General features: G+C 47.6%; 1 protein-coding gene across 3 annotated transcripts in view; it reads right to left on the bottom strand.

The window, feature by feature from the left end:
• Nedd4l (NEDD4 like E3 ubiquitin protein ligase) overlaps positions 1-17,281 on the bottom strand; it is a 343,048-nt gene extending 325,767 nt beyond the window's left edge. For 2 of the 3 annotated variants that reach the window (XM_028856605.2, XM_037197173.1), the window contains exon 1: positions 16,995-17,280. In XM_028856605.2, coding sequence (XP_028712438.2) covers positions 16,995-17,042 — 48 coding nt within the window. In that variant the 5' untranslated portion in view covers positions 17,043-17,280. Of the gene's footprint in view, positions 1-16,994 lie in introns of all 3 variants that reach the window. The other variant, XM_037197172.1, reaches the window with a different exon arrangement.
• Positions 17,282-19,592: the final 2,311 nt, after the last annotated feature.

Here is a 19,592-nt window from a genome sequence, read left to right as displayed (position 1 = left end):
TTTATTTATTTATTTCTCTCTCTCTCTCTCTCTCTCTCTCTCTCTCTCTCTCTCTCTGTCTCTCTCTCTCTGTGTGTGTTGTGTGTGTGTGTGTGTGTGTGTCTGCATGAGTTCATATACACTACCCAAGCTAATGACCCAAGTTTGATCCTAGGTCACGGTATTGCAGAAGGAACTGACTCCCAAAGTTGGTATGTATGTTGCACACATGTGCATGCACACACCTATAAACATAACAAAAAAAAAACTTTTTGAAAACAAAATTTAAAAGGCATACATAACTGAAAATACTGACAATGAGATCCAGAGTTCAACCATGACATCTCTGTCCCTAGAGTCCTAATATGATGAGTCACCAAAGAAGGCAACTTGCATATAGAAAGGACCAAAGTGTTGCCCAGAAACAGGATGATAATTAAGACTGAGTGGCGGCAACTGCAAGCTCCATGCTGGCTTCAAACCGACTGACTCCAAGGGCTCCTTGCCTCTCACAAATCAAACTCTGTTTACAGTTCCACTACCTCTTGACCCAGAGGGTTTTGGGGGATCTCGCTTTCACCTCACGCCTTCTCAAAGACACAGCCGGTTTACCGGCGATACTTCACAGCCACAGGGAAGAACTGGGGCTTCCACCGTGTGTTTTTTTCATTTCCTCTCACCTTCATGATAAAGGCAGCACACGCTCTCATCTCAAGCCTGCAGAAGGCAGCTGACAACTAAATTATATTTCTTTGACTAACACTGCAAATCCTTAACGGATCGGAAAATTCGATCCACTGCACCGGCTGACTATAAATAGCCAGCCACCCTCCTTCCTGCCACCTCCAGGATGAAACCAGCAACTACTGAAAAGCACTCCGAAAGCCAGCTTGAGCCTTCCTTCCATGGCTGTGAGGCAGAGAGAAGGATGGGGACATTCGTGCCAGACCAGCCCAGGAGGTCACGGGGCTTTCCTGGCTGGCTGGTGATGGTTACAGAGGAAGCGGAGAAGGGATTTGGGGAGAGGGATCTAGGAGACACACCCTATCAGATTTGGTTTAGGTTTTCAGAGACCCAAGTTGAAAGTCTGCTTCTGGGCACTTCCTAAGCACATAGGGATTTTTGGCCAAGGGATCTATCATCCTCTCGATGCCTCAGTTTTTAAACTAAGGAAAATAGTGTATGATCCATTTGTGGATTAATTAGATTAACCACGAAACGTGGCAACACAACAGAGTGGGGTTTCTTGGCCTTTGCTCTTTGCCCTGTTAGCACTGGAAAGCTGGTAGCACTGACAGAAAGTTGTCAGAGAATTTCACGTAAAATACTGAGGAGGCAGCAAGCCTGGTCTCCACCTACCAGATGTGGAGCACTTTCCAGGCTGTGGCAATAACAAACGCCTCAGACACTGCCTAGAAGGAAGGAAGCAATTAGGCCCTCCAGTGAGAACCACTGCAGTAGATACTTAATGAACATACACCTTTCCCTTCCTCCCTCCCAGTCCCCTGCAGTTAAGAAACTTGGGGAACTACTCTAGACTCCTCTTTCTTACCTGCGGCTGGGATTTTTTTCCTCTTTAGGGGCCCGCCACCCAACTCTCAAATAAATACATGGAGACTTATTCTTACCTACAAATGCCCGGCGGTAGCTTGGCTTGTTTCTAGCCAGCTTTTCTTAACTTACATTAACACATGTATCTTTCACCTCTGGGCTTTTACCTTTCTCTATTTTATATATCTTTCTTTACTCCTTACTCCATGGCTGGCTGGGTGGCTGGGTGGCTGGGTGGCTGACCCCTGGTGTGGTCCTCTCCTTCTGCTTTCCTCGATCCTTCCTCTTTTCTTTGTCCCCTTCTATTATTCATTCTCTCTGGCCCGCCAGCCCCACCTATCCTTTCTCTGGCCTCGCTACTGGCCATTCAGCTCTTTATTAGATCAATCAGGTGTCTTAGGCAGGCACAGTAACACAGCTTCACAGAGTTAAATGCAATGTAAAAGGATGCAACACATCTTTGCATTATTAAACAAATATTCCACAGCATGAATAAATGTGACACATCTTCAACAAAGATTCCACAACACTTACCTAATGAGCAGTAACCACATCTAATGGGGTCTATCTCCAGATATCCTCTGCCCTCATCTGCTCACTTGTTTCCACGGTTGTCACTACATTCAGCCAGGACAGCTCTGTGACCTTCTATAGCTGTCCAACTTAAATCCACTCTTCCTAGTGCCCCATGGTAAGCTTTACTTCTGTATGGGTTTGTTTATCCAGCAACACTGGAGCTAAGCAAATGCTATACCACTGAGCAACATCCCCAGGCCCCAGGCTGCACTTTAGAAAAGCTCAGACCACAATAGGTTCTTCAGTGACTTCCCAAGGCCCTTCACAGCCTGGACTCCAGACCACCTCTCAGTCCTGAAGAACTCCCCAACACAGAACAGCCTAAAGCTTCTACTCCTGGAACTAGACCATGTTGGTTCAAGTCCTGCCCCTGACACCTACTACCTTCATTATTAAACCTCTCTGTGCCTTGGTTTCCCCCAACTGCAAATATCAGTTGCTACCTCAAAGCCCTGTTGTAAATATTTTGTCTCCTTTAAAATTTTTCTGTTTTAATGGACAAAAAAAAAATCTCATTTATTGTGTATGATTTGAAATATGCATAAGTTACACTAAATTGAGCTAACCAATACATGTTTACCTGACATATTCTTTTGTGGTAAGAACACTTAAAATGTACTCCACTACTTTCAAGAATGCAATACATATTTTACGCACACAGGTGCCTATGCACCTGCACATGGGTGCACCTGCACATAAACATGCCCACAAACACACAAAAAATAAAAATGGCATTGTTATCAACTATATTTGCCATGTTAGACAACTGGTGGGTTCATGTCTCTACTACAGAGCACGTAACACATAATTACATCAGCACTTAGCACATGGACATTTCAGCAGACGGTGGGTGTGCCAGCTAATCCTGTGTCAACTTGACACACAGACTAAAGTCATCTGAAAGGAGGGGCCCTCAATGAAGGTGATGCCTCCATGAGATCCAGCTGTAAGGCATTCTCTTAATTAGTGATGGATGGGGGAGGGCCCAGCCCATTACCGGTGGTTCCGTCCCTGGGCTGGTGGTCCTGGGTTCTATAATAAAGTAGGCTGAGTAAGCCAAGGGAAGCAAGCCTGTAAGCAACTCCCCTCCATGGCCTCTATATCAGCCTCCTGCCTCCATGTTCCTGCCCTGCTTGGGTTCCTGTCCTGACTTCCTTCGGTGATGAACAGCGATATGGAAGAGCAAGCTGAATACCCTCTTCCCTCCCCAACTTGCATCTTAGTTATGGTGTTCATCACAGCAATAGAAACTCTAAGGCAGTGAGCTGTTCTCAAATTTCCAACCATCTTTGTCCATCCAGGAAATGGGTCTAGGCAGCAGTCAGGGAGCAAGGACAGCCAGGACAGCTGGGTTTCCATAACTGCAGCTGTGGGGACATTTATTTTTACTTAGAAATTCCGTACAGTGATCGGTGTTCAAAGCTGGGCACCTGTCTTGCTCAGACTCAAAAGTCCCCGTGTGGTCCCCTTTGTCCTTAGCTGCACAGGCACTTTGTGTTCCTCAGATTCCTTCAACCCTGTCTAATTTGTTTTAATATGCTTGTTTCGGCTTTTGCTTTTCCTGAGACGGGGGTCTTGCTACTTAACCCGCAGTGCAACTCGAGATCCTGCTGTCTCAAGTCTGGAGAATCTCAGGCATTCATACCACATCTGGCTTCTCTTTCTACTTAGCCTGGATTGCTGCTGCTTACGATCCAGATCACCACCACACAGGCTGGGGAAATGACTCAGTCAAGGTATCTGCTGCTCAGCCTGACAATGTGACAGCCTGACCCCCAGGACTGACATGATGAAAAAGCAGAGATGACTCTGGTAAGCTCTCCTCTAACCTATACACACACACACACACACACACACACACACACACACACACACACACACACACAGCACAGCACACGCACACACGCTACAACACATATAACACACAAACACACACTTCACACCACACACACACCCCACACCCCACACACATACACACAGTTATGCACTCCCCATTTAACAACAAGAAGCTCACAGACTTTTGTATCAAAAAGAAGAGATGCTACAAATAAAGCTGCCTGGAAATAGAGAGTTCTTGATGAATGAATGAGCCGAAGTGTCTCGGTTCTGCAACCTGACGCGGTGTGTGGACAGATGGGGGTGACGGCCACACAACCCTGTGAATGTACTCAATATCATGCCTGCTTACATACGGTCAACACTGTCAAGTTTGTGTTGTATCTTATTACCATTTGAAAATCCCTTTAAAAAGCAGGACAGCTGAGCGTAGCAAAGGGTGGAAGAGACACCCCCCACACCCCCCACCCCCCCACCCCCGTCAGAGTCCGGGGAAGGAGACATTCACAAAATGCAACAGAGAAGCTGAGTGGACTCCTACTGCCCCGCAGCAGTCCGGATCCAAACCTTGTCTCTTCATGTGAAGTCATCTGAAAGTTGTCTCTAGGCAGAAAGCACTGAGGAAGAACAGGGCAGAAATAGCTGATGCCAAGATCCAGAAATTCTCAGGGGCAGAGCCTTCGCCTGAACTGAGATCTCTGGCCATGGTCACGGCCCAAGAATGGGCTGTTAAAACCAAACTTCGCCCAAGACCGAAGTTCTCACAGATCCAATTTTGCCAGAGACTTAACCTCATTCAGTGCTTTTGAACTCAGATGATCAATCTCAAGACCCCAAATTCATGCCGAGCTGGACTCAAGGAAAGTAACTCTGCCAGTGTCTATCCTGCCCAAAAACAGCTGTGAGACAATGACCAAGAGGGATGGCAGAATGGACATACTTCAGCAGAACCAGAAGCTGGCACACAGGTGCCCATGGCCAGCACTGTTGGCTCCTCCTATTTCATCAGTCAACCCACCACGTGTTCTCTTCTTCCTGCCTCACTGGGGTGTGTACAGCTGCCCTTTCTTTATGGATACAGGCTGTATGTCATAAAAGATAAGATTGTTGTGAGTTACCAAGACCAAAGAAAAAAAAAAATTCCTGCCTGGTACGAGAGAAGTACGGTATTGGTGATGGTATCATCACCCACAGATCTTGTTCTCCTGAGGCAAATGTCTGGGGTGTCTTCCTTCAGGAAAGAAAGCATGTACTTTTCATGAAGCCAAAGTATTCATTCTCATCCTCATTCTGGCTCTCTCTCCCCTTTCACCCCCATACCGTGCGTGCGTGTGTGCATGCGTGCGTGCATGTGTGCCTGCGCGTTCCATCTTCCCAGGCCCATGCTAGGGTTATTCTGAATGGGGAATAAGCAAAGAGGTGGACCGTAGCGCAGCACAGCTGACTTGGGCGAAGCTCGGGGGGAAGGGCAATAAAAGGCACCCCGGTCCTTCCCCATGGCCTTTTGCTGAGGGATGAGCAGATCGAAGCCTCTATGGACCGGAGGGGCACACACGGAGAGACTTCCTGCACCACTGTGGGAATGAAAGGTCCTTAATCTAAAGAGAAAGCCACGGGATGCCACTCTCTTTCCTCTCCACGCAGTACACAAAGAGCCTGGCTCTGGCTACTACCGTCCTACACATAAGGCCTCTGAAGAGAGCGGGATAATAGACGGCAGGGCTCCTGCAGCTCCTTAATGACATCACGGGGTTGGCAGACCTGACCTGGGAGCATGCGCCCTCAAGGACAGAGGAGCAGTGATTATGCCAAGTGCAGTGACCGTCCCCGCGACAGCTCCAACCATCTGTGATCCTGCTCGAGTGTCGCCCCATACAAACGGAGGCTGGCCAACTCAAAACCCCAAACTGTACAACACCGCCAACCGTGGTCTGTAAGCGGGGAGACTGGGGAACCACGAGGGGAGCGCGTGGAGGCCACCGACAGACTGAACACACATGAACTGGAAGACGATGCAGCTGAGGCAGGGGGCTGATTTGTCGTCCATTAGAAATAGCACAGTTCTGTCAGCTCCACCCTTTTGTTGGGGAAGGGACATACGCTAGGTCACACCCAACACTTAAAGGGCATTAGCTGAAAGACAAAATAGAGAGCTTCTGGCCACTCAGATATTTATGTGAACTGATACAGCAGAATCCTGCTAGACATACATCATTAGAACAGTGGAAAAGTCTTTGCAGGATGCATTGGTACATGTAAGCACCAGTTATTCAGGAGGTTGAAGCAGGAGGATTGCTTTGGCCTTTGAGTTCCAAGGCAAGCTTGGGCAGCAAGATCCAAATAAAACAAAATAAAGCTAGCCAATGCAATCAAATAGATTTATATTAAGAGGTGTAACTCCAAACCCAAGAAAACTAAAATAGAGAACGATTCAAGTCAGATACCAGTCCATAATCTTTACAGAACACTCCAAAAAGACTTCCGGAGAACATAAAACACTCCTAGAATTAAATGGTTTTCATGCAACTGTCATGCACAGAAGAATGAAAACATAAAAAACAAGTGTCATAGTAGATAAAACAACATCAGTAAAAATATCCAATTTACCAGCCAATCATTTATCCTTTCACCTCCCACTCTGATGGGAGCACCTGACCGGCAGTGGGATGACCTTGGTACCCTGGGCAAAAAGTACAAGGCAAACACATATCCAACTGAGCAAATATCATATCCATATTGTACCAAAGTCCTCTCATTTTTTTACCTGAACCTTGAAGCACAGGCACGGGGTGGGGGTGGGCTCTTTCTACTTTCCTTTTATGTATTTATTAATTTTAATTATACATATTTATGGGGTATATACAGCATAATAATGAATGTATACAGTGTTGTAAAGATCATTATCTCCTTAAACACTAAATTTGAGATTAACCTGTGGTAATCATATACATTTATGGACACAATTATTCAAATACAGTATGTGATTACAGCTACATGTACATTATAGGCACTGATCAAATCTAGGTAAACAAAATTTCCATTTCCCAATCATTGCCTTTGTGTTCAGACTTCAAGTTCCTCTCTTTAGTCATTCATAAAATACATACGTTCTCATGAACTATAGTCATCCCACAGTCCTCCCTTATTTTTAAACTTATAAAGAAAAAAGAAAATTTGTTATAGGAACAAAATACAAGTGGGGTAACAAAGAAAGTAATTGTATAAATTATCTGTTAATTCCTTTGCTGAAAGGTCGCTATGTCCAGCTACTAACCTGCCGGGATATCCCTAGCCATTTTTTTCCATGTGCAAACTCTTTTTACAACAGAATTCTATTGTGCCAGTTTTATAAGTCTCTTTTTCTAAGTGTCTTATTACCAACATCTCCATACTAGTAAACATTCCTCGGTACTATCTCCTACCCACACCCGACTGCACCCTCTTCTCAGCCTCTTTCTGGAAGTGAAGCCAGGAAAAGCTCTCACCCGGGGCTCAAAATGTCCTCCTTCATTAATATTCACTGGGTGCTAAGACATGACTGCAAGGCAGGCACACCAAAGACCAGCTTCTCAAGGATCCACAGAAAGGTACCCTAGAGCCCAAAAATCTCCATGGAGAGGTCAGCTCAAAGAGCATGGCACTCATGTATCCTCTAGAGCAGTGTTTCTCAGCCTTCCTGATGCTGCGACCCTTTAATACAGTTCCTTATGTTGTGGTGACTCCCAACTGTATGATTATTTCATGCTACTTCATAACTGTTGCTACTGTTATGAATCGTAATGTGAATATCTGATATTTACATTAGAGGTTGAGAACCATTGCTCTAGCATTAGGAAGACTAGGTTAGGAACTGGACACAAACATCTCATTGGGAGAGCGCCTACTGTGCAAGCCAAGACCAAGCACTGGGAAGCAGGAGAGGAGGGGGATGGAGGGGAGGGGAGGGGTAAGGGAGAATGAGGGGAGAGGAGGGGAGGGGAAGGGAGGGAAGAGAAAGGAGAAAAAGAAATAAGAAAGACTACTGTGGAATAATCTTTTTGTACACTGTGAAGATATGCCCCTCTGACTGGTTTAATAAAAAGCTGAACAGCCAATAGCTAAGGCATGATTTCCAGGCAGGGAAGACGATGCTGGGAAGAAGGTGGAGTCACCAGCTGGACACAGAGGGGACAGACATGCAGGAGGAGAGGGTAAAAGCCATGAGTCACGTGGCAACATGTCGATGAACAGAAATGGGCCGAGTTATAAGAGCTGGTGGGACAAGCCTAAGCTATAGGCGAGCTTTCATAATTCATAAGAAGTCTCTGCGTCACTTTCTGTGAGCTGGTAGCCCAAAGGAAAATTCTTTTTACAGAAGACAAGGGGGGAGGGAAGGTGTGAACTCAGTGGGAGAACTTACCTAGAAAAGCCCTGGTGGGTTCAGGTCCTAGACCCAAAAACTCATACAAAAATACAGCTAATGCGGTCAGTAAAAACTCCTCAATTCAGACTCCCCGAACTTCTCAGTGACGATGTCTCAAATGCATGCCAAAACGTAAATATAAAACTAAGGGTTGGAAAGGTGGTTCTTCCAAGGGACCCGGGTTCAGTTCCCAATACCCACAGGGCGGCTCACAACCATCTGTGACTCTAATCCCATTGGATGCCCTCTTCTGGCCTCTGAAGACACCAGGCATGCTTGTGGCGCACATACATACCCACACCCATACACATAAATTAATTAATTAATTAATTAACCTAAAATTTTAAAGCTGCTTAAAAATCTGCCTAACTTCGTTATTTTAAAACTCTCACTTGTAACAGCAGTACAACTGAGCCAACTCACTGTATCCTCCTCCAGTAGGAACCTGCTGGTCCCTGTTTCCAGTTACAGTTATCACTAACAAAACAATCTCAACCTTTTACCTACAATAGGGTAACTTTATGTTTGTAAAAACACACTGTAAGCCAGGCATGGCGGTGCATTCAGGCAATCCCAGCACTCAGACAGCTGAGGCAGGAAGACCTGGGGTTCAATTCTAGCCTCAGCTAAATGTGCACTACATACACACACACACACACACACACACACACACACACACACACACACACACACACAGAATATGACCCAGAACTAGCCTAAGGACCCAGAACCAGCCCTCAGTCATACCAGAAGTGGAAATGTAATTATAAGGTAAAAGCTGTTTATACACACACAAACACAATAAAAAGCTGGGGTACAACTCAGGGTCTTGTTACTGCAGCCCAGATCCCTGCCACACAGGGCACATGCCCTCTGCCTGGGAGACAGGAAGCAGAAACAGGCCAGAACTACCTGACTTCAGCCCGCTGAGAGCCTCCGGTACCTAGAGCCCTGACCAAATGACACAGGGCTGGATGCCCACTCATACCCACAGCAGGACACTTCCCACAGTGTGTATGTCCTTCTTGGTGGGACCACTGTCCCAATGAGCCCTTTCATGGTCCAAGTCCAGATGGACAGCACATCACAGCCTCTTTCAAACAAAAGAAAACTCATCCCTGAATGGCCCTTTTCTCTTGGAGAATAGACGATATAAAGAGAATCTGAAGTCTCTGAGGGTGCCTGCCTGCCAAGAAGTCACCAAACACTGAATGTGGTGAGAGCCAGGGAAATCTGAGAGGTTTGACATTAGACTTGGTGAGTTTCGAATCAATGCACGGCTCTACAGTCAGGGACAAAAAGTCAACTCAAGTGTCAAATTCAAACTAGTTACTCAGATGCATGTCGGGGAAAATGGGTTTTCTCACTTACGGGCATATAGCAATAGTCAGCATTTGGACCATTTGAATTCAGAGCAAACCTGTATAACTGCATTGAAGTATATCCACCAGCTTCAGCTGGGATCTGAGCGACAGACTTGTGCTGCGATGGAGGATCTCTCTTTTTTTTTTTTTTTTTTTTTTTTTTTTTTTTTTTTTTTTTTGGTTTTTCGAGACAGGGTTTCTCTGTGTAGCTTTGCGCCTTTCCTGGATCTCGCTCTGTAGACCAGGCTGGCCTCGAACTCACAGAGATCCACCTGGCTCTGCCTCCCGAGTGCTGGGATTAAAGGCGTGCGCCACCACCGCCGGCTGAGGATCTCTTTAGCTGGGCGGTGATGCGGCTCCATTGGTAGAGTGCTTCACCTAGCACGCGCAAAGCCTTGGGTCTGAGCCCTAGAACTAAAAAAACCAGGCATGGTGGTACTGTAATCCAGGAGGATCAGAAGTTCAAGGGGGTTCCAGGCTCCTCAGTAAGTCAGAAGGTAGAGCTGGGGATACAAGAAACGCTGGAGTCCTGTTTCATGAAAAATAAAAAAAATCTTTTTATCAACTAAGATTGGAGTGGTGGTACCTAGTTCCTTCTCGGTGACAAGAAATCATAGACAGGCACACAAAGCACAACCAGAAGCATCGGCAATCTCGACACAGATAAGGAAGGCCTGGGGCAGAAAGGACCTCTGTGTGCTGGGATGTTGTGGGAAGTTCTCTCCCCAAATCTAAAAGCCTGCCACTCCGAAGTTGTACACACCCTGGGTAAAGTCGGCCTGGAAAACTCCCAGGAAATTGATGGTTCCTGCTGCTCTATCTATTGAGAAACAGCACTGGGGGGGGGGGGGATTAAATAACTGGTTTTTTTTTTTAACAAAAATATTGGTTATTAAATATAGTTTTTATGTTTTTTAATCTCTAAATTATGCATCATTTCCATAGTCTACCAACAAGTGCGGAGCCCAAAGTAACATTAACCGGTAAACAGTACAAACATTGCCACCTATAGTCAGAAAGCAAGAGAATCTGTTTGCATGGCCACCTGCAAGAGAAACATCTTAACAACAGAAGGGACGTTCAGTTTACCCTGCCCACAGCCTTCAGTAATCCCAACACTGGATTAGTTAGTCCAGTATGTGCATCCTCCTTAATGTGACCGATCAAGAGTTTGCTATAGGCAATATTAACAAATATTTCAAGCAGGGCGGTGGCAGCCCACGCCTTTAATCCCTGCTCTCAGGAGGCAGAGCCAGGCGGATCTCTGTGAGTTCAAGGCCAGCCTGGGCTACAGATCGAGATCCAGGACAGGACCAAAAACAACACAGAGAAACAAACCAAATATTTCAAAACCAGGTGTGGCGGCGGCTCAACAGCTAGAGCAAAAGAAGCCGAAAGGCGGGGAAGGAAGTGCAAGATGGCCTTGTCTCTTTAAAAACAACAACAGAATAACAAGCTCACCTAATCAAACACCAGCAAAATTAAAACCGTGAGAGTCCCCCCTCCTCTGCTGGTCTCTCTTCCCTCCCAGCAAGGCTACTCATCAAAATCCCAAAATTAAGGACAACAAAATCTATTTAGCTTATCTTTTAACTAAAACAACAAATTTAAGGTAAAGTAATACGCTTCCATTCTGTCACATACAGCCATTTGATTTTTTTTACTTTGGTTTTGGTATTCCCCAGGGCTGTGGATCCAACCCAGGACCTCAGACATTAAGTCCTGTTTTTTAAAAAATATGAAACACTACACAGGACAGAAAGGTGATAAAATGAGCAATGAACACAGGTTCCTCTCATTTACCAGGAAATCAAAAGTGTTGTTGCAATAATGTTATATTCTAAAATGATCCATAACTTTTAAACAGTTTTGGTAACATGTAATTCCCATGCAAAACGCGTCATCAATTTATAGCCTATAACTCAATGACGTCTACTACAGTCACGAGGATTTCTTCCTTGAACACATTCCTTTTTCTTTTGAACACACAGTAAGGCCATGGAAGCGCCCCAAATTTCTGAAATCAACTTTCAGAAACACGTTTGCCAGGATTAGGTATGCCCACTGTCTCAGAGATGCCCTAGTACCACGGGCTGTCTGTGTTCTCCATGGCAGCTAAAGAAACTGCTATCATCTCAGAATTTCCATTTTGGTACTGTTCTCATCCCTTCTAACAAATTTATCATATTCCTTCCATTAAGATAGCTGTTTTTCAGTAATAAAATAATCCAAGCATCCAGACAATAAAACAAAGTTGTATAAAGCCAAAGTTACTCTTTTCTTGGGCCAGGGTCTTATGCTAGCCTGGCTAGCCTCCAGCTAACCATCCTCCTGCCCCAGCCTCCTTAGCACAGCGGTGACAGATGTGTGCCACCACAGCTGGGAACAAAGCATCCTTGGTGAAGACGCAATTGAAGACACCATCCTGTCTGCCCACTGACAACAGGGCTTAGATAACAGAGAGGCTCACAAGTGGGAGTGGACTTGCCACATCACAGGGATGAGGCCCTGGCTTCTAGCTCTAGCATGGCCCAGACAGATACTTTAAGTGGCACTGTAAAGCCTAGGCTCTATTTTAGTTTCTTAATGGTTAGCAACTGTACCACAGACAATCCACACAGTGGCCCGGCCCTGGGTACCCAGCATCTGAGGGATCAGAACAACCCTAACACAGCTCTAGGGAGGATAGGACCCAAAAGACAGTCTAGCTGCCGCCGCACCTTAGGGCACAAACATCATCCACACAGTGACTTCCGAAAGCAGTCTTGTCCTGAATGACTTCCACGACGGCCAAGATGGTGTGCGTACAGGGTTTGTCCGGTCACTTGAGAAATGAGCTTGCCGATACAGCACCATGGAGGCTCTGGCAGACTTCTCCTGCAATGCCCATCAAAGGCTGTTCCTCCCGCTCTAGCCCTTGCTCGGATGCAGGTACAAGTACGGATCTAGACACAGAAATCTTGGAAGCGCTAACCTGACAGGGACAAGCTCGGATGGAGAAGCATCTGCTTCACAGGCAAAGTTCTGAATTCACGCCGGAACATCGCAGCCACAATGGAAACCACAGTCCCACGTCTAGAGACGCTGAAGCCGACCACTCAGAGTAAATCACCAGGTTTCTTCTAAGAGAACTCATCAGTTCTGAAACACCCTTGTTTTGTATTTTAACATCTATGAAATGAAGATACCAAAATTGACAGTAGGTCTCAACTGAACAGCAATATTTGTTTTTCTTCCTCAGTGGCACATCTAACAACGATGCATCTTACATTGGTCAGGGTCTTAAAACAAAACCAATACGCTATCTACGGCCAAGTGAACCTTAAGTGTTCAACAGAAAGTTTAGAACTACGTACCAATCAGTAGAGACCCCTAAGGTCACAGAGAAGAGCGCAGGCTGAGGGAACCACACTCACGGGAGAGGCATACAAAGCTCCTAACTGTTGCCAGGTGAGAATGGGGCCCCGAGAAGCTACATCCTCACCCTTTTTTATGAACCCAAGCTTTAACACAGTATGGAGACCACACTCATGGGAGCCAGCCGTCAATTTTGGTCAAGGAGTGTTTGTCTGCAACCCACAACGCTTAGTTCATTTTCCACCACCATGAATAATCTAGCTATGCAAACCTTTCAAGAGGCTTTGACGAAAAAGGTAGCTGTAAGCACACTTGAAGAACCAGGGCTCTGGGGCCAACAGGCCCACTCACTCCACTGAATGTTTTCAACCAGTTCGTTTAAGCTCGCTTAGCTTCCATTCCTCAGCCAGAAATGACAGCATACCTCAAGAGTTCTTAAGGAAGCATCAGTTAGAGGACACAGGCTTAAGGCTTAGTCCTCACACCATACACTTGTTTGTATGGAATAAAAGGTCCGTCCAGGAACCATCTTATTGACGTCAGCCTGATCTTCCTCTTTATGCCATTTGCCTCTTTCTAGCCACCAGAAATATATTAAGTGACACAGTCCATCATTTTGTTTGCTTTGGGGTTGTGGATTTTTGTTTTATAGTTCGTCTCTTTGTGACAAGGGTCTGACTTTTAGTCCAGGCTGGCCTCAAGCTCACCATCCCTCCCTCTGCCTCCTATGTACTGGGATACCACAGCCAATCTTTTCAGAAGGCCGTCATTCAAAATCTTAATACGCCATCCAACAAAAAAATCTCCAAAAAGGGTAGGGAGTACCTTTCTCGGGCGTCATGAAAGATTTCAAAAGAGTAACAATATTCATGAGTAAACCATGCCAAAATAGGCCACAGATGGCCACAAATAAATTCAAACAAGAAAAAGCCCTTAAGGACCCAAGCCAGATGCAAAAACTAGTCCAAACCTTTCTGATTCCAAACCAAATCTGATCCTCAGCCATGAATATGAACTGTTGTTCATTAGCTAATCCCTTCAACACCAGGACTCCTCTGATGGCGACTTCGATTTTGGTTCCTGATACTGACATGCTTTAAATAAGAGTGGATGTGAATTCAAAATCACCCAAGGATATTCAGCCATACTGCATACATAGCACATACCCCGCACAGGAGCAAAACCTACATCTTAGTCCTTCTCATTCAGTACACTAGCCAGACCTTAGGCAGATGCCCCAAGCAGCAGTGTCTTGGCTCTGGCATCCTGCTATGATCTAGGTTAGCACCATGCTTGACCAATAATAACAGTACAGAGCTCACCACAGCTTTATAAGATGGGACATGACTAAGTTCATTCCAAATACACAAAGCTTTCTGCCCCCATCAAACGTGAACACGTGTCTACTTACAAGAAAACCCTGGGTACGGTGCCTGTTTTTCTGGGGTCTACAAGTAGACTCCTCTCTACAGCTACACGAGTATCCTCGCTGTGGTACTTGCAGCCCGCTAGCGCTCCCTATTTAACCCAATTTGACAAGCCTCTGGTGCTGTTCTTCGTTTCATGGGGCATTCCACTTTCAGAGCCTGTTCATTACTCCCATTTGTTTGCTTACAGAGTAATGCCGGAGACACAGCAATGAATGTAACAATTTGTGATTAATACTATAGATGAAGGTGTTCTGTCTGTCTTCGAAGGGCCCCCTCCCCGAACAGAGAGGAACCTCCCATACCAAACAAATACTTCAGAAATATGAAGGCAATCATTTTCTACTGGTGAGAGAAAAATGAAAAAAGGCAGGCAGATGAGGCTTATTCTGGATCATATATGATGCGTGGGGAACTAAACAAGACCATCCACAGCAAGGCAGTAATACACAGATATACAGTGTTTCCATCACCTCTTGTTACCCCCTATACAGCCCCTCTGAAGACGTGCAGGAGCGAACAATCACAGGCAAGCCCCCACAGACTCGGTTCCGTGTCTGTGTTCTTCACTTTCACACTCCACAGCAGTCAGGATCAGCACTGATTCTCAAGACAAAAGTGGCAAGATGCAGCTGAGGTGGAGGTGGATTCCGACACTGGCTGCCAGCGTAAACAAAGCTTTGCACCCACAGCAGTTGACAGGAGGGATTCCTTTAGGCAGATGCCAGATGCATTTTCCAAAACAGCCTTAAACTATTTCTTTCAGGGAGCTTTTAAAAATAAACATGTTATTTTTAAAAATTAAGAGACCCTAAGATGAAACGCAGCTGTCTTCATCCCCCTGGATACCTCATCCAGGGAGCCCTTTGTTCAGGAACGTCTGTATCTCAGCACCTCCGACTGCCCTCCAGCTCCAGACAAGGAGCTGGGAGGAGAATCCCCTGGGTAAACAAAACAAGTCTACTCTCACCCATCCCCAGGTAATACACACACACACACACACACACACACACACACACACACAAATTTATTTTACACAACCATGGTAAATAATCAAAAACACATCACATTATTTGCATTGTGATCATTCTTTGATAAAATAAGCAATTCAGCAAGCACTATCAAAAAATAAAATCAACCCCTACAGGCCCTGCCTACCATACTTGGGCGGAATACACACACACACACACACACACACACACACACAAACCACAGTAGGAAAGCTGTGAAAGACACACACACACACACACACACACACACACACACACACACACACCATGCCAGTAGGGAAGCTGCTGAAAGCAAAACCATAGCGTGAATCTGCCTCAGATAATAGACTCTCTTTAAACCCCACCCCCATCACCAGAGAAAGAGGGAGCCTCAGAAAGAAAGGAGCGAGGGTAAGAAAGAGAAATCGAGAAAGCCCAAATTTCCAGGCATTCACTTTTCATGAAATGCACAACCAGGATAGGAAATACCTCCCTGCTGAGTAATGCTTCATGGGTTGTAAATTCACCTCTCGAAAGGGGAGCCAGACCTGGGCGCGCACCCCGCCAGATGGCGGACCACTCCTACCTGCTCCATCCAGCCTGCCTGTCACTCCGCGCCCGCGACAGGCCTCCCACCCCCCTTTTTGGCAGAGCCACACACCAATAAGAGTCGAGAAGGGCTGGTGAGTAAGGGCTGAGCTGTGATTTAGCAGGATCGTTTCAAAAGGGGGAGTGGGGACCGCGATGAGCGAGTGAGGTTTTTTAAAAACAAAGCCCTCTCTCCAGTCACACCGACCGTTTGGGGGTGTGGCTTATTTCATTTCGTTTTATTAATAAAAGAGATCAATGGAGCTTTCTTCTCTCCACCCACCCGGGAGGTGCGGGCTAAGAATCCTCTGGACGGGAACAAACGGCAGGGCTGCAAGCTTTCCCTAAGTTTCCTGCAACACCTGCCTCCTTCTCGGATCACCTCCACACACCAAAACAGGAGAGTCGGGAACGCACAATCCCAGCTCCAGACTTTGCAAGACCCAGGGGCCGACGGCACACAACTCTCCTGGTGTCCCCAACTCTCTCCGGGATCTGCACACATCCGCTGCCGAGCGCCCACTAGCAAGAGAAGTCCCAGGGGGAGACACCAACCAGGCTCCTCATCCTCAGCAATCCCCAGATCGCCTGCGCCACGCAGAGACCCCTGAAGCGACCCAGACGTGACACACGTCACGGACTCCTGGCTGCAGGGGCATGACCAGGAAAGTTGCCCAACAGCCCCCCAAGAGACGCGGTTTGCAGAGGAAAGGGACCCGCGGGGCAGCGGCTCACGCGGCCTCCGCCCACCCCGAGAGCCCCAGGCAGAGAAGCGCACCGCCCGGGTGAGGAGAGAGGACCAAGTCACCCACCGCTCGGGACCGCTCTGGGTCACCCGGATTCCGGGAGGACCCACTGCTGGCAGAGGAAGCACACAGCGGAGTGGCCTCGTCCCCTCCCCACAGCGCTCTGGGCAGGAACTCACCTCCTCTTCCGAAAGTCCGTAGACGGGCTCCCCGAGCCCGGTCGCCATGGAGCCGGTGCCCCGCGCGGGGTCCTAGACGCTGCGACCGGCTCAAATGCGTCGCGGAGACGCGACCCTCTGTCCTTCTGCGCCGCCCGGCGGGGAAGGGCCGGCAGGTGAGGCTGCACCCGGCCCCGGCGCCGCTTCCTCCCGGAAGGCTGCGGGGACGCGCGGACTGGCGGCTCCGAGAGCGCGCCGAACGGCGGCTGGCCGAGCGCTCTCTCTCTCTCTCTCTCTCTCTCTCTGCTCAGCGCTGAGCCCGCCGGGCTCCCGCCCCCGCCGCTGGCTCTCCCGGCCTCCCCGAGCCCGCTCAGCGGATCCCCGGGACCCGCGCGCCCGCCCCTCGCCTGCTCCGCCCGGCCCCGCTCTCCCCGCCCCGCCTGCGCCGCCCGGCGCCCACGGGGACCCTCCCGCTCGCCGGGGCGGGCACTCGCGCCCCCCAAGCCAATCACAGGCCGGGCTGGGGGGCGGGCCGCGGGGGTGGTAGTGTTTCGCCCCACGCCCACCCCACCCCCGCGCCTCCTAGGTCACCCGCTGCAGAGCGCTGAGCTGGGGCGCGCCCTGGCGGGCTGGGCCTGCCGGGCTGACCCTCCTCCTTGCCCCGCTTCCCTCTGTCTTGGGGATCCAGTGGACTGGACCTTGGGGGGGGCGGACCATGAAGACACCGAGCAAACAACAACAAAACCACTGCTTCCGTCTTTATCTGTCTTTTTTTCTTCTTAACCCAGAGTCCCCAGGAGCGTTTAAAGAGGGCGACGATGCATGTTCCTAGACCCCCTTTAAATTCTTGGCCGCTATGGCAGACCAGACTTGGCTAACCGCTTCAGCTCCCCAAAGCGATTCGCCTGGCTGGGCGGCCAGCCTAAGAGAGGCTGCCCCGGTGTGGCCGCGAGTCGCCATTGCCGATGTCAACTCTGCTGGGAACAAAACCAACTCTGCGCCCGCGCTCAGTACACACCCACCCACTTGAAACCCGGCTGCCTGGTTCTTTGATAAAAGCTTTTTTTTTTTTTTTTTTTTTTTTTTTTTTTTTGTGAGGCACAACGTGAAATACCAAATTCAAGTTTAAGTTTGTCCTTTACATATGCAAACGATGGAGACGTCTTATTAGCCACCGTGGGAGTCTTCCCACATTTCCAGATAGGGAATTTCTCTAGCAAACCCTTCATTTAATCTTTCGATGTACAGGAATACAAGAGGCTACTTTAAATAAGTTAAGAGAAATTCGTCACTGTTACTTTTTTCAAGAAGCCTTTCCTAAGAGCCAGGCGTGATGGCACATGCCTTTTAATCCCAGCACTGGGGAGGCAGAGGCAGGCGGATCTCTTGAGTTTGAGACCAGCTTGGTCTGCAGAGTGAGTTCAAGACAACCAGGGCTATCGACACTGTCTATAAATAAATAAATAAATAAATAAATAAATAAATAAATAAATAAATAGGAAGCCGTTGGTCTCTTATATTAAAATGTTGAGTGCAGTGGTGGATCAGAAAAGAAAACAGGAAGAACATGCTATTTGCCTTTAAAAAGAAATCACCAGGGTGTCTGGTTTTGTCTGGGAGGTTAGGCTTTTCACTGAAGGAAGAGAGAACTCACAAGATCAACAGACTCTCCTTGCCTGTCCCAGCTTAATGACCAAATACCTGGTGTGCACCCTGCAAATCAAAAGGAGAGGTGGTCCCACACGCCTCTACTTGAACTCACGCAGACACACACATATAAATATAACCAATTTTAAGAAAAATAATCATTTCTGATCCTAGCGATAAGCCTGACTTAAATGTTGGAGCCCACCGAGGCTTCCTAGTGGCTTTACCCAGCAGGACTGCATAAGAGGATAGATCATTGGGACACCACGGGCCTGGGTACCAGGTGTTTAGAAGGGTCTGCACTTGGTTGTATCTAGCAAGGGGAAGGTCTTTTGCCTCCTCCCTTAGCATTGTTATAAAAAGCCCTTTTGAATAAAGTTCTGGGCTGGTGGGTTTGGGCCCAGGTCCTCCCGAGGCTATTCTGTGTTTCTGTCTTTCCTCTCCTCGTCTAGGTATCTCTTTCTATCTAAATATTTCCCACTCCTCCCTGTTCAAGAGTACCCTGGTCGTAAAAGTGGGGGCTGGTCCCCCACACTTAAACAACCATTCTCTCCAAATAGAAACATTCTCTCCAGGAGCCAGGCAGACTCCCTCAGACAAGTGCAAGGCTTCTGAGCCCTGAGCCGGTTACATAAAAAGTAAATTGCTGAGGAGAAGGCCAGCTCTCCAGTGGCACAGCCTGGAAGCTGGGCAGGGAGCTCCAGGGATGCCGCTGTCAAGAGCAGCTACCCATATCACATAGATGGGCTTCTCCGTGATGCAGCTGACTTTGAGTCACCAAGCCCCTTTAAATGATCCCGATCAACCCATCGGTTCGGTGAGCTACGTTAGAGGAACTGTTTCATCGTGTCCTCTGAGAGATGAATATACATCTGTTCATCTCTCCCCAGGAAGAGTCAGACAACAGGCTGAGTCATCTGGATACTGTAGAAGGGTGTCATACTTCTTCATCGGGTATCCTTCATCATCCTG

Source organism: Peromyscus leucopus, chromosome 19 (genome assembly GCF_004664715.2).
Source record: "Peromyscus leucopus breed LL Stock chromosome 19, UCI_PerLeu_2.1, whole genome shotgun sequence".
Lineage (NCBI taxonomy): Eukaryota > Metazoa > Chordata > Mammalia > Rodentia > Cricetidae > Peromyscus > Peromyscus leucopus.
This window is presented reverse-complemented; position numbering and strand designations above follow the sequence as displayed.